This window comes from Somniosus microcephalus, chromosome 24 (genome assembly GCF_052327205.1).
Source record: "Somniosus microcephalus isolate GS21.2 chromosome 24, FLI_Smic_1.0, whole genome shotgun sequence".
Classification (NCBI taxonomy): domain Eukaryota; kingdom Metazoa; phylum Chordata; class Chondrichthyes; order Squaliformes; family Somniosidae; genus Somniosus; species Somniosus microcephalus.
This window is the reverse complement of record NC_141010.1, coordinates 40,282,799-40,298,462: the sequence shown is the minus strand read 5'-3', so window position 1 is coordinate 40,298,462 and position 15,664 is coordinate 40,282,799. Positions and strand designations below refer to the sequence as shown.

At 42.1% G+C, this 15,664-nt stretch overlaps 1 protein-coding gene across 1 annotated transcript in view; it reads left to right on the top strand.

Annotated features, from left to right (window-relative positions):
- LOC147101261 (leucine-rich repeat-containing protein 46-like) overlaps nucleotides 1-15,664 on the top strand; it is a 35,338-nt gene that overhangs the window by 3,362 nt on the left and 16,312 nt on the right. Inside the window, exons 3-7 of the mRNA XM_085966553.1 lie at nucleotides 2,143-2,251; nucleotides 3,837-3,883; nucleotides 4,390-4,499; nucleotides 12,534-12,603; nucleotides 13,134-13,348. Of these exons, the coding sequence (XP_085822679.1) occupies nucleotides 2,143-2,251; nucleotides 3,837-3,883; nucleotides 4,390-4,499; nucleotides 12,534-12,603; nucleotides 13,134-13,348 (551 nt within the window). The remainder of the gene's footprint in view (nucleotides 1-2,142; nucleotides 2,252-3,836; nucleotides 3,884-4,389; nucleotides 4,500-12,533; nucleotides 12,604-13,133; nucleotides 13,349-15,664) is intronic.

Below are 15,664 nucleotides of genomic sequence, written 5' to 3'. Positions count from 1 at the left end.
TATTGATATTGGTGACTTTGTTTGAATTTTTAAAAATTCTGTAAGATTTATAGGATAGATGAGCTGTGAATTGAAGATGCAGGGTGCTGAGATGGCACGTTATGTTGGTGAACCAATGTGCTGTGGCACAAGATGCACCGGAACACAGGAATCCCCAATAGACCGATCTGCCTGAGGGAGGTACTGTGCTGAGACTGGATGCTTCCACAGCAAGAATGAGAAAGCTCTGAAGGACAAGTTACCCCCCTGGGTTTCTCTGTCACATCTCTGGGTGCCACTGGCGAAGGCATGGCAGCAGGAAGTCATCTCATGCTGTTTGCCAGATAGACATCTTGGGCACATAATCCAGGCTGACATTCCCAATGCAGTACTGAGGGAGTGCTGCACTGTCAGAGGTGTCGTCTTTCTGATGAGACATTAAACCGAGGCCCCGTCTGCCCTCTCGGGTGGACGTAAAAGAACCTATGGCATTATTCAAAAAAGGGCATGAGAGCTTTCCCTGGCCTCCAGGCCAATATTTATCCTTCAACCAACACCTAAAACAGTGTATCTGGTAATTTATTTCATTGCACTGTTTCAGGCAGTTTACTGTGTGCATATTGGCGTTTCCTACATTACAACAGTGACTACACTTCAAACGCACCTCATTGGCTGTAAAGCACTTTGGGACATCCTGAGGTTGTGAAAGGCGCTATATAAATGCAAGTCTTTCTTTTCTTTCTTTGGGGGAATGCAGGTGAACCATGTTCATATACACAGATACAAAAAAACCTTCTAGAAAAATTGTCACTCTTGTTATTTGGAAATGGAGTCCGGGTAGGGTAGGGTTACAGAAATTACCACTGAATGAGGCTGGACCCTAGTGATTCATGTGAAGCTCAAGTATAAGAGAGGACCGGCCCTGTTCTGCTTTTGCCTTAGCCTGAAATATTGATGCAAACAATATCTTCCCCACGTTTAAAATACAGGAAACTTTGGTTTATCCGGAGGTTGTATGTCCGGAAACCTCGATCTAACGGCAGAAATCAGCAGCCGTTTTGGTTAGGTTTTTTTTCTTCTCCTAGCATTTTTTTAACAGTCAGGCTCTGGAAAGCGTCTCTGTAGCTTAGCAACAGCTTCAGAGATGCTTCCAAGGTACGGGCCGAGTGTTTACAAGCTGTTGCTAAGCAACAGTGTTTGTTGTCAGATACGGAGATGAAAACCTCCGTATCCTTCAACATTAGCGCTGGTCTATCCGGAAGTTTTGATAGATCGGCAGCAGCTCGGTCCCGTCGGTGCCGGATATCGCGAAGTTTCCTGTAAATGTAATAAAAATTATATTTTACAATTTACGATACACTGGCTTGTCTCCCAGTCGAGGCCACTAGCTTTGCAGCATTAAAGTACCACATTTCTTTGCTTGGCTTCAATTTCAGTTCCTTCTCCCTCCCCTGGATTTGTTTCTTTCAATTTGTAAATACGTAATCCAAAATTACAATTTGAATTGTCAAAATGAGTACAAGGACTCCATCTAGTGGTTTCTCTTAGTACAACCTTCCCGAATTCAATATAACAAAGGCAAGAAAAAAGTTCTCTTCAAGTACAAAAAGAAAGACTTGCATTTTTAAAGCGCCTTTCATGACCTCAGGACATCCCAAAGTGCATCACAGCCACTGAAATACTTTTTGAAGTGTAGTCACTGTGGTAATGTAGAAAACACACCAGCCAATTTGCGCACAGCAAGATCCCACAAACAACACTGTGATAGTGGCCAGATAATCTGTTTGTGATGTTGATTGAGGGATAAATATTGGCCAGGACACCGGGGATAACTCCCCCGCTCTTCTTCAAAATAGTGCCATGGGGATCTTTTACATCCACCTGAGAGAGCAGACGGGGCCTCGGTTTAACGTCTCATCCGAAAGACGGCTCCTCCAACAGTGCAGCACTCCCTCAGCACTGCACTGGAGCGTCAGCCTAGATTTTTGTGCTCAGGTCTCTAGAGTGGGACTTGAACCCACAACCTTCTGATTCAGAGGCGAGCTGGGCCATGATTGTCCTCGTTGTCTCTTTAAGTCTGACTCCGTGACACCTTTCATTGGATCTGCTTTTATTAAAGTAAAACTCCTGGTGCTGACAAGAAATTCTACATTTTCTGTACAGAACAGAAGCTCTGGCAAAGCTGATGACTGTTCGACTAGACAGGGAGAATATTGGTGCCCTTGGAAATTTTGAGTGCTTGGGAGATGTCTACAACCTTTACCTTCAGCAGGTAATTATCTGTCTGCAGCTCCCCACAGATGGTTTCACTGAATTGGTTGAAGGGTAAATGGCCAGGCTCCTTTTGATAGCTCAATGGGTCAATCCACCACCCAGTGTAGTATTAGCCTTACAGATTATAGAGTTCCAAGATTGCATCCAGCCTATGAAGAGTTAGTTGATCTCAGTCAAAGTGGTGGTGGGAGTGCTACAATTGGCCTCAGCGCCCTTGGGCTAGAAGGGGGACAATCCCGCCTTGCTAGCCTGCTGCTGGAAAATACCTTTATGGATATTAGGTGAGGAGAGGATCAGTCTCGACTGTCACAGTCAAATTTCCTGGCAACACTCGCTGGCTTGGACTGGGACATAAGTGGGACTAATTGGATAGCTCTTTCAAAGAGCTGGCACAGGCACGATGGGCCAAATGGCCTCCTGTGCTGTAAGATTCTATGACGAAAGACCATTGTACAATTTACTGGAGAGCAGACAGCGCCTGCAGAACTGGACCTCATTATGAATCAGGAGCGGAGAGGGGGACCTTAAATTGTTCAAAGAGTTGTTGGTAACTTTAACCTTTCTAACGATGGATATTAATGAGGATTATTAAGCCCAACAATGTGGAATAGTTAAACTAACATGAGTAGAGATGCAGTCAGTTACCCAGATGGGAGTTAAAAAGCGAACTGCAGTACAGGGGTGAGTATGACTAGCAAGCTCGTGCACCCAGAAGAGTCACAGTACTTATTAAAAATAAAATTAGTTTTACAAATGCTGCTGTGTCTTCTGTTCATCCATTTTTGGGGTCAAAAATGGAAACAAGCACCTTGAAGTCACACATGCCAAGGAGATCCCTTATAAGCAAAAGAACGCCGAAAAGGAAGAATGAGACAAAGTAATCAGGCCCAACATCCCACCTATCCCACAGATGCTGCAACCTCACACACCATACCCCACCCACGAGCAATTCTGGCTCCTCGGAGAGGCAAAAAGCAGAAAAAAAACCTCTGGCAAATTCAGAAAAATCTCTTGGAAATTCCACTCTGATTCCCTAAGGTAATCAAGGAAGCTCCAGGAGAGCCCAGTTTCCTGCGAAGCACCCCTTTGAGGATGAATACTTCTTAACTCGTGTGGGGCTGAATGGCCTGTTTCTGTGCTGTACATTCTATGTAATTAACATCCAAGCCATTGTGATTTGTCAGCAAGAAAATGAAACATGGGCCGCCTTTTCCCTCTAACACCTAAAAATGGGGAACAATCTATAAACAGATTGAACAAACACCAGTTAGGAAGCAAAAACACTCCAAACAACACCAAGTTCTAGGTAGAGATAACTGCTAGAAATCGGAAATGAAAACAAGATGCTGGAAATGCATAACTGGCCAGTCTTAATCTGAAACTGAAAGTTAGGTTAATGCTTTGGGTATAACTCCTCATCAGAACTAGGTAGATTGTAGGCAGTTTGACCAGTAGGTCACAAGTCTTAACACCAGTAATGCAGCAGGTGATCATTCCGCTTCAGAACATGAACATTGAGCCTCTAGCTAGAAGTTTGCATCAATCATTCACTCACCCTTTACGTTTCTTCCTTCTAATCACAGAATCAGATTAAGAAGATAGAAAATTTAGAATTGTTTCACAATTTAAGGTGAGTACAATTTAATGTGAAAACTAGGTTCACTGTTAACAGATTTTGTCACTAGCAACATAGTGAGTTCATCACTAGTAATGCATGTGCATAGTTTTTGTTCATTCAGTATGAGAGTTCCTACTCACAGTGAGTGTTCCCACTCACCCAGTGTAAGAGTCACTGCTTGCTCAGTGTGAGGGTCACCAGCCCTTTAGTGTAAGAGTCATTATTCATTCAGTATGAGGGTTTCTACATGTTCTGTGTGGGAGTCAGTACTCACTTAGTGTGAGGGTCACTATTCACTCAGCGCCAGGGTCCACAATCGCTCAATGTGAAGGCCCGTACTCACTCTGTTTCTAATCGCCCAGTGCGGGAGTCCCTTCTAGTTCACAATGAGGATCCTTACTCTGTGCAATGGTTTTCGTGACTAGCTAAAGAGCCATGTTGACAGAGAACCCATGCAAAATGCAGGAGGACCTGAAAGGAAGAGGGAAATATTAAGCTACCTAATTTCTCTGTTGCAGATTTTTGACGCTGGCTGCCAACAGAATCCAGAAGGTGGAAAACCTTAAATCTTTACAGAAACTGGGCTTCTTAGATCTTTCAAATAATCAGATTGAACAGCTGGACCCAGGTTGGTCAGCTTTAGTCATCATTTTACAGTTTAAAGTAGATATTCTCGGGAGACTGGATGCTACAATCGTTTAGTCCTCTGCCGTTTCACTTCTGGAAGCTATTTGAATCCAGGTCAGATCAGTGGGATCAAAGTTTCCTCTCACTGATGGCTCTGAAGGTCAATAATGAGATGGGTTGCGGCAGTCTCAACTCAGTTCAAAGTGGGACAGAGTCCAGCATACAAAATTATCCATAACGCAACACAAATTATCACCAAAATTTCAGTCTCACTCAAAGGGAAAAGAAATGTGTGTGAAGGGAAAAGAAATGTGTGTGACGGTGCAGGGAATAGAATCTCCCAGTGGTGCTGTGCCATGTTCTGAGGGTTAAGGCACATCATTGGAGGAGGGTAGAGAGAGCCTCTGACCTGGCTGTGACCTACTGGCTTGTGAGTGCTTGATGCTGAAAGCATGGAAGTATTTCATTCGCTAGCACTGACTCTTCTCACCTTGATAAGCACAAAAAAATCAACTAAATATAGATCTGTACTATATAAAACATATTTTCCTATTAAATAAAATTATCTAGTTCTCTCAGTTCATATCTTAAGTGATGCAGCTTGCGTCAGTCTCAGGGCTATTATAAAGCTAGAAAAAGTGTGGGAGTTAGAAGCACAGGGAGAAGGTCTACATTAGCACCACTTTTTACGTGCACATTATAATACATGAATTATTTGAAAACTTATATTAATTATAAATGTGCTTTTCATCCATAAGTCAAGATTTGTATCTAGCTCAAGTACAAATCCCTGGCTGTGGTACATTACTGGTTGTGCGCTGATGCCTGTCTGCATTCAGACAAGAATTGGTTGCAAGGGGACTGAGCCATAAATAAAGGCTTTGGGGCAACGAAACTAGCAATATTACAGAGATCCATGGCATGTTGTGCAGTAAGGGAACCAGAGGGTTGGGATGTTTTCATTAATTTGCATACTTGACACAGAGTGCAAAAAATCATAACAATATCGAATTGCTAAGGCAAATTAACCCAGGCCAATCTCCCTCTCAAACCTCGAGCACTTATCGGTACATTTTCAAACCGGCCTGAAGACTGCATTATGAGACCTGTGTTACAAACCGGGAGCTCTTCACAAGATGACAAGATAAATACAACAAGTGCGCATTCTAACCATTGATCCAGACGAACATACAATTCTCACCTTAGCATCCAACAGTTTCAAATGATTCTAGGGCTTTTGACTCCACTGCCTTACCTGGAAGTCCATTTCATGTGTTGATCACTCTTTGTATAAAGAGCTTCCTTTAATCAGTCTTAAATTTGCCTTTTACTAGTTTGAACCTGTGACCCCCTTGAGCTACTGTTATGGTGTGACTTGTATTAGTGTGAGAAATTTGCCTTTACTATACCGTGTGTTATGTTATATACCTCAGGTTTTCAGTCTGACAATTGTTTTTACAAGAATAAATCTAGATTCCTGGTGTCACACAGTTGTCGAGGCTGATTTGCATCAGGCTACTCCAAACAGAATGCAGATCTCCTGCATGCACTCATCACATGCTTTGGCACTGGCTAATGTGTGCAGTGCAAAGAGATGAGTTCAAACAGATCCAGAGTATGTTCCCTGTGCACCATTCACATCTTCCTTATCCAAAACGAATGGACCTGTAATCATAGAATCATGAGGCACTGGCACCAGTACTGGGGAAAGAGGGAGTTGTTCCGTTGGGACGGGCTCCACTTAAACCAGGCTGGGACCAGTGTCCTGGCAAATTGAATAACTAGGGCTGTAGATAGGGCTTTAAACTAATGAAGGGGGGTTGGAGGATTCAGGAAAGGGTAAGTTCAAAAGCAGTAAGAGAAATGTCAAGGCTGTAGAGCAGAGTAGCGATTTGGGTAAAAATAAGCAGACTGGGTCAGGAAGGGACAGAGAGCTTTTAACAAAGGTAATAGGGCATTAGTGACTAAGGTGACATCCGGGAAAAATAGGAAAAAATTAAAGCTAAAGGCACTATATCTGAATGTGCAAAGCATTCACAACAAAATAGATGAATTAATAGCACGGATAGAAATAAATTGGTTTGATCTAATAGCCATTACAGAGACATGGTTGCAGAGTGACCAAGGTTGGGAACTAAATATTCCAGGATACTTGACTTTTAGAAGACATAGGCAAAATGAAAAAGGAGGGGGAGGTAGCGCTAATAATAAAGGATGGGATAAAGACAGTAGAGAGAAAGGATCTTAGCTCGGAAAATCAAGATGTAAAATCACTTTGGGTGGAGCTAAGAAATAGCAAGGGGCAGAAAACATTGGTGGGAGAAGTTTATAGGCACCGTAGCGGTGCCGAGCACAGTATAAATCAGGAAATTAGAGGAGCATGTAACAAGGGTAATACTGTAATCATGGGGTCTTTAATCTTCATATAGACAGGGTAAACTAAATTTGCAGTAATAGTGCAGAGAACGAGTTCATGGAATGCATTTAAGGTTTTCTAGATCAGTATGTCGAGGAACCAACTAGGGAATAGGCTATTTTAGATCTTGTATTGTGCAATGAGACAGGGTTAATTCATAACTTTGTAGTAAAGTAGCCTCTGGGGAAGAGTGATCATAATATGATAGAATTTTATATTGAGTTTGAGAGTGATTTAGTTAAGTCTGAAACTAAGGGTCTTAAATCTGAACAAAGCAAACTATGTCGTTATGAGGGGCGAGTTGACTAAGGTAGATTGGGAAACGAGATTTAAAGATGATGACAGTAGATAAGCAATGGCAAACATTTAAAGAAATAATTTGTAATTCGCAATGAATTTACATTCCCTTAAGGAATAAAAACCCCATGGGAAAAGTGGCCCAACTGTGTCTAACAAGAGAAGTTAAAGATAGTATTAGATTAAAGGAAGTGGCTTATAATATTGCCAAAAAGAGTAGTAAGCCTGAGGATTGGGAGGATTTTAGAATTCAGCACAGGATGACCAAGAATTGATAAAGAGAGAGAAAATAGAATGAGACTAAACTAGCAAAAGACATAAAAACAGATTTTAAAAGCTTCTATAGGTATGTAAAAAGAAAGAGATTCGCCAAAGTAAATGTGGGTCCCTATCAGGAATAGACAGGAGAAATTATCATGGGGAATAAGGAAATGACAGAGATATTAAACAAATACTTTGTATCTGTCATCACGGAAGAAGACACAAAAAAAATCTGAAAATAGTGTCACAAAGGAGAACACAAATAACCTCCCAGAGATGTCGGGGAACATAGGGTCTAATGAGAGGGAGGAATTGAATGAAATCAGTATTTATAGGGAAATGGTGTTAGGGAAATTGACGGGTCTGAAGGCCGATAAATCCCCAGGGCCTGATAATCTACATCCTAGGGTACTTAAGGAAGTGGCCCTAGAAATAGTAAATGCATTGCTGGTCATCTTCCAAAATTCTATAGACTCTGGAACAGTTCCCATGGATTGGAGGACAGCTAATGTTACCCCACTATTCAAAAAAGGTGGTAGAGAGAAAACGGGGAATTACAGACTGGTAAGCCTGACATCGGTAGTGGGGAAAATGCTAGAGCCAATTATAAAAGATGTAATAGCAGAGCACTTGGAAAACAGTGACAGGATCGGACAAAGTCAACATGGATTTACAAAAGGTACATCATGCTTGACTAATCTACTGGAATTTTTTGAGGATGTAACTGGTAGAATAGATAAGGGAGAACCAGTGGATGTGGTGTATTTGGACTTTCAGAAGGCTTTCAATAAGGTCCCGCATAAGAGATTAGCGTGCAAAGTTAAAGCACATGGGATTGGGGGTAAGGTACTGACTTGGATAGAGAACTGGTTGGCAGACAGGAAGCAAAGAGTTGGAATAAACGGGTCTTTTTCCGAGTGGCAGGCAGTGACTAGTGGGGTACCGCAGGGATCGGTGCTAGGACCCCAGCTATTCACAATATATATTAATGATCTAGATGAGGGAACTAGATGTAATATCTCCAAGTTTGCAGACGACACAAAGCTGGGTGGGCGTGTGTGCTGCGAGAAGGATACCGAGAAACTCCAGGATGATTTGGACAGGTTAGGTGATTATACTGCATCTGCCATGCATCTGCCCAATGTGGATAAATGCGAGGTTATCCACTTTGGTGGCAAAAACAGGAAGACAGATTATCTGAACGGCATTAGATTGGGAAAGGGGAAGTGCAACGAGGGACCTGGGTGTCCTTGTACACGAATCACTGAAAGTTAACATGCAGGTACAACAAGCAATTAGGAAAGTAAATGGTATGCTAGCCTTTATTACAAAAGGATTGGAGTAAAGAAGTGTTACTGCAATTATATAGGGCTTTGGTGAGACCACACCTGGAGTACTGTGTACAGTTTTGGTCTCTACGTAAGGGAGGATATACTTGCCTTAGAGGGAGTGCAGCGAAGGTTCACTAGTCTAAATTCTGGGATTGGGGATTGTTCTATGAGGAGAGATTGAGTGGACTAGGTGTTTATTCCCTACAGTTTAGAAGAATGAGAGGTGATCTAATTGAAACGTATAAAATTCTTAAGAGGCTTGACAGGGTAGATGCTGGGAGGAAGTTTCCCCTGGCTGGGGAGTCTAGAACTAGGGTTCACAGTCTCAGAATAAGGGGTCGGCCATTTAGGACTGAGATGAGGAGAAATTCCTTCCCTCAAAGGGTTGTGAATCTTTGGAATTCTCTACCTCAAAGGGCTGTGGAAGCTCAGCTGTTGAGTATATTCAAGACAGAGATGGATAGATTTTTGGATACTAAGGGAACCAAGGGATATGGGGATAGTGCGAGAAGGTAGAGTTGAGGTAGAAGATCAGCCAATGGTGGAGCAGGCTCGAAGGGCCGAATGGCCAACTGCTGCTCCTATTTCTTATACAGCACAGAAGGAGGCCATCCTGCCTATCATGCATGTGCCAGCTCTTTGAAAGAGCTATCCAATTAACGTACAAATATACTGAAAGATGGGTAAAAAAGGATCATCAGACCCATCAAACCCATCGTATCCAGTTAACTCAGGCACAGTTCATCCACCCGCATCTATTTTCAGGAAGAAGGAAAAAGAACTCAGGAAAACCTCTGGGAAATTCCCCTCCGACTCCCTAAGGCAGTCGGGCAAATTCTGGAAGACATGCGGTTGCCCATGACTCTTCACAATCACAACTAACTGACAACTTACCCCCTATAGCTGGAAATTGCCTCATCTCTCAGGAACCTGCCCAGTTCCCTTTTAAAGGGCTGTAGCGTCTCCATACTCACCACATGTCTCAGAAATGTGCTCCAGAGACTAATGACTCTCTGAAAAGTAAATACTTGCTGGCATCTAACCTGACTCTTTGCTACTCTTTGCTTACAGATTGTGTAGGCATAACCTCTAGTTGTACTATCCTTATCTATTTCAAATAAACAATCCAACCAACCAAACTGTATGTAATCCCAACATCATTTTTAGAACCTCAGAAAACCTCCACAGAGCTACCTGGTTGCCTGAGGCTGCAACTACATTGTGACAGTTGACATAGCAAAATTAAATAAGAAATGTTGACATAGCAATTTACAATGGGACTTTTTTTTTACTCATTCACGGGATGTGGGCGTCGCTAGCAAAGCCAGCATTTATTGTCCATCCCTAATTGCCCTTGAGAAGGTTGTGGTGAGCCGCCTTTTTGACAACTGAGTGACTTGCTAGGCCATTTCAGAGAGGCAGTTAAGAGACTGTGGGTCTGGAGTCACAAATAAGCCAGGCCGCATAAGGACGGCAGGTTTCCTTCCCTAAAGGACTTTAGTGAACCAGATGGGTTTTTCCGACAATTCGGTAGTTTCATGGGCACCATTACTGATACTAGTTTTTTATTCCAGATTTATTTAATTAACTGAATTCAAATTCCCCAGCTGTTATGGTGGGATTTGAACTCGCGTCTCGAGACCATTAGGCCTCTGGATTACTAGTCCAGTACAATTTACAATTTTACAATTTAAATCGCTTTATTGGCATGATAAGTTACATCTTATGTTGCCAAAGCATCAAAATACATTTATGGTTTAGCACATAAACGCAGTTCTATTCATACAGTGTATAAACAGGTATATCCCTGAGTGTATAAATATACATTCGCATTGTTTATATATATTTTTTTCTTAGTTTACTGGTTGTCCCTCTGTTCATGGCAAGCTGTAACATAGTGCGCCGCCAGTGTTATACAGCTTCTCTCCTCTCCCAGTAGGAATGGGAGTTTTTGGTTGTCATTCAGATTTCTGAAATCAGGGCATATTTGTGAGAATTTTTGGTAGAAATTCTCCCTGATGCCCTGATATTTTCCACAAGCTGTGAGGAAGTGCATCTCTGTCTCCACCACTCCCTGACTGCAGTGAGAGCATATCCTGTCCTCTCTTGGCAGCCTGGTCTGCCTGTGTCTGCCTTTTTCGATCGCTAGGCTATGTTCGCTAAGTCTGTACCTTGTCAAGGTTCTTCTCAGTTTGTTATCCTTTACCATGGTCAGGTAATCAGCTATGTTGTATTGTCTGTTTAGGGCCAAGTAGCAATTGAGTTTGCTTTGGGTTTTTGTTGTTTCTGCCCAATATGTCAGATATTTTTCCTTTTGCTTAGCGACGATTGTGTTGGGTCGAATTCTTTGTGTTACCCTGTCACTGTCCTGGGGCTGGTTATTGTTAGTATTGTTAGTAGTTACTTCACTGAGTCCCAGGACTAATTGACTGAGGGTATTCTTCTTTATGGTCAGCTCTTGGCATTTCAGGGCGTCGTAGTGATAGCATTGGGGATTGCTCATTTGTAGGTGATTCCAAAATTTGGTGGCTCTTTTTTGGATAGTGATTATTAATGGATATTGGCCTAGTTCCGCCCTGCATGCATTGTTTACTGTTTTCCTTTGAGTCCGGAGGATACTTTTACAGAATTCTGCATGTAGGATCTCAATTGGGTGTTTGTCCCATTTTGCAAATTCTTGTTGAGTTAGCGGTCCCCATACCTCACTGCCATAGAGTGCAATTGGTTCAATTACTGATTTGAAAATTTTGAGCCAAATGCTAATTGGGATTTCTATTTGGATTGATTTTTTGATGGCATAGAAAGCCCTTCTTGCTTTCTCTTTCAGTTCATTCACAGCCAGTTTGAAGTTTCCCGTAGAACTGATTTTTAAGCCCAAGTATGTGTAGTTAGTGGTTTGTTCAATTTTGGTTGTTCCTACTGTGAAATTTATTTTGGGTCCCTGATGTTTGGATCTTTGCTGGAACACAAGGACTTTGGTTTTTTGGGGATTTATTGTCAGGGCCCAAGTCTGGCAGTACGACTCCAGCAGGTCCAGGTTTTGCTGTAGCCCCTCTTTAGTAGGTGACAGCAGAACCAGGTCGTCTGCATAGAGGAGGAATTTAACCTTGGATTCATATAGGGTGAGGCCGGGTGCTGTAGATTGTTCAAGTAGTTTTGCCAATCCATTTATGTAAATATTAAAGAGTGTCGGTGAGATTGGCGAGCCCTGCGTCACCCCCCGCCCCTGTGGGAAGTATTTTGTTTGTTTGTCTCCAATTTTAACTGCACATTTGTTGTTTGTATACATTGATTTAATTACATCATATGTTTTCCCTCCTACCCCACTTTCGATAAGTTTCAGGAATAAACCGTCATGCCAGATGGAGTCGAAAGCCTTCTGGAAATCTACAAAGCATGCGTAGATTTTGCTTTTGTTATTGTGAACGTGTTTGTCAATTAGGGTCTGTAGGGTGAAGATATGATCGGATGTTCTATAGTTTGGCAGGAATCCAATTTGGCTTTTACTCCAGTAACATAACCACTATGCTACCGTACCCATAAGTTGAGAGAAATGTATGACCAAAAATCATGACAACGGGAATAAGGTCTGTGGGCAAGAAATATTTTTAATTTATATCGATATCCACGGCAGATGTACTGATAATGTCTGAAAGTGTGATGACTGTCACGTGAGGTGCTGAGGTGCTTACCTCCTTATTCACATTTATTTCTGTCCTTTTATGCTAAGGTGAATTTCCAGAGAGTCTCATAATTCTGAATATGACAGGCAATGACTGCACAAAACAGGAAGGATATAGGTGAGACAAGAGCCCTTGTATTAAAAAGTTACATTCCATATCTTGAGGGGGCGGCAGGGAATATAAAAAGTTTGACTGGCAGAGAATAGTTGATATGTACTCTGCACACTGTTGCATTAGCCCTGTTTGATTGAAAGGAAACAGGGAGTGCAGAATGTACTTTGTTGACTCTATCTGAATGAGAGGGAAAAGAAGAGGTTAATTTTAACATAACACGTTTGGCGGGACACTGATGGAATCAGGCCAGCTGCCCATTTTACACCCCTCCCGATTTCCCGTTGACTTCAATAGAAAGTAAAATCAGGCTGGGTATGAAATGAGCGGCCAACGCGATCGCGACAGTTTCCCGCCGGGCAGGTTAGGTTAAGATTGCCCTCATAATCTCTATACTGTAAGATTGCTAATCTGACTGACAGAACAGGTGGTACACGTGCTCTATCCGCGCTGTCACACGGTATTTGCTTTTGCTGAGGGGGACAGGTAATGGGGCAGTTGCTCACCTTCAGTCCGTGATTGCCAGTATTTTACAGGGAGCAGGTGATACAGGCTCTCCCTGTCCTCCAGCAGCTTGACGGTAATTCTGTCCAAAGGAGGAAGGATCCAAATGAAGCTGGTGAAGAAGATGGAGATGCTGGTGATTTAGATGATTCTGAAAGTGAGGAGGATACAGAAGAACAATATGACACTGAGACTGAGAAGGAGGATTCACTGCCTGAAATCTCTGTTTCACTAGGAAAAGAAAAAGGTAAAGACTATTTACAGTATGATTCATGGATTTGTATGTGTGATTAAATCCAAGATATCTGGGGTTCCCACTGTGGTGCAGAAAGGATATTTTACGTTAGTACTGGAAGCACTCAATCCTGCATGAGGGAATTACCATCCTTTCCCCTCAATCCTGGATGGCAAAATCACCTACACTTCCCAACTCCCCTATCCTCATTGAAAGACTCAGCCGCCATTTCCCTTCACACCTGGTGTAGGAGTAGCCTACCACATGCTGTACTGTCCTGATTGCAAGAATAGTGTGCAGAGAATAGAAACATCAAGTGATTCTAAGACAACAGTCTAATGATGAGAGCTGACTGGTTTACTGCCTTGAAATTACTCTGTAGTATTCGTTATCTTAGATACAGGGGTGGTGCCAGAGGACTGGAGAATTGCAAATGTTACACCATTGTTCAAAAAAGGGTGTAAAGATAAACCCAGCAACTAAAGGCCAGTCAGTTTGACCTCGGTAATGGGGAAGCTTTTAGAAACAGTAATCAGAGACAAAATGAACAGTCACTTGGACAAGTGTGGATTAATTAAGGAAAGCTAGCGCGGATTTGTTAACGGCAAATTGTGTTTAACTAACTTGATTGAGTTCTTTGATGAGGTAACAGAGAGGATTGATGAGGGTAATACAGTTGATGTAGTGTACATGGATTTCCAAAAGGCGTTTGACAAAAGTGCCACATAATAGGCTTGCCAACAAAGTTGAAGCCCATGGAATAAAAGGGACAGTGGCAGCATGGATACTGAATTGGCTAAGTGATAAGAAACAGAGTAGTGGTGAACGGTTGTTTTTTGGACTAGCGGAAGGTACACAATGGTGTTCCCCAGGGGTCGGTTCTAGGACCACTGCTTTTCTTGATATATATTAATGACTTGGACGTGGGTGTACAGGGCACAATTTCAAAATTTGCAGATGACACAAAACTTGGAAGTATAGTGAACAGTGAGGAGGAGAGTGATAGACTTCAGGAAGACATAGACAGGCTGGTGAAATGGGTGGACATGTGGCAGACGAAATTTAATGCAGAAAAGTGTGAAATGATACATTTTGGTAGAAAGAATGAGGAGAGGACATATAAACTAAATAGTACAATCCTGAAGGGGGTGCACGAACAGAGAGACCTAGGGGTATGTGTGCACAAATCGATGAAGGTGGCAGGGCAGGTTGAGTAAGCAGTTAAAAAGGCTTCATAAATAGAGGTATAGAGTACAAAAGTGTGGAAATTATGATGAACCTGTATAAAACACTGGTTCGGCCCCAACTGGAGTACTGTGTCCAATTTTGGGCACCACACTTTAGGAAGGATTCAAATTGGTGCATTGTCCTCTTCATTCAGATGGCATGCTGACATTCACTGCAAAGACTGACGTGGCGAATGGTCATATGGGTGATGGGTCGCAGGTCTGACACCACCCACGAATCAAAGCCCAGCAAGAGTTGGTATTCAAATTGGAAATAGCGTAAAGAAATAAAATCTTTGAAGATCACCATCAAGGACCAAATTTTTGAAAACAGGAATTTCTAGCTTTAAAAGCCACAAATTCCTACTGACAGGTCAGCCAAGTGGCTATGAAAATACCTCCGTGTCTACAAAGTTATTTTAAAAATTCTTTCTAACCTACAAACAGTTGATCAGCGCTCCAGCCACTGACTACCCACTAATATTTTTTGAAATTATTCTGTGCTGTTGTACCAAGAGAAATTCCACTCTACATCTATTGAATCAAAGCACTGACTGGCTCCTGCCCGAGCTGTGAATAACTGTACAATGTTCTGACGCATTCCATAACCTGAATATTTGCCTTACTTTTCACTTCATTGTTGATTTGGCTCTGTGCTGAAACTGATAAATACATAGATAACAGTGCTATTTATTTTGCTGATATTATTCAAAAGCAAAATGGGTACAATAAATGGTAAAAGAAAAATTGGGTGTGTTTATTTTCAATATTTGGTGCTGCTTTTCAGAGAGTGTCTGTGCTTATAGTTGATTTGCTGCCACAATGCAGACGGCTAAAACTTTAGCTATTTTGTAAGATGCATTAACCTTCATTAATAAAATGTCATTCATTTATTTAAATTTGAAAGTCAAATTACACTTTTTTCTTATTTTGATGGGGTATTGGGTTAAGTCTCTCCTTTATTTCTGTAGGGTACTTGAGTATGCTTTGCCTTTATCTTTATTTTTAACTCATTTCTGGTTTCCACCTGGCTCCCAGGCCAGTGCTCGCTGTAACCAGCCACCAGGAGGCACCAGAAACCGTCAGGTGTGACTTCTCCCTG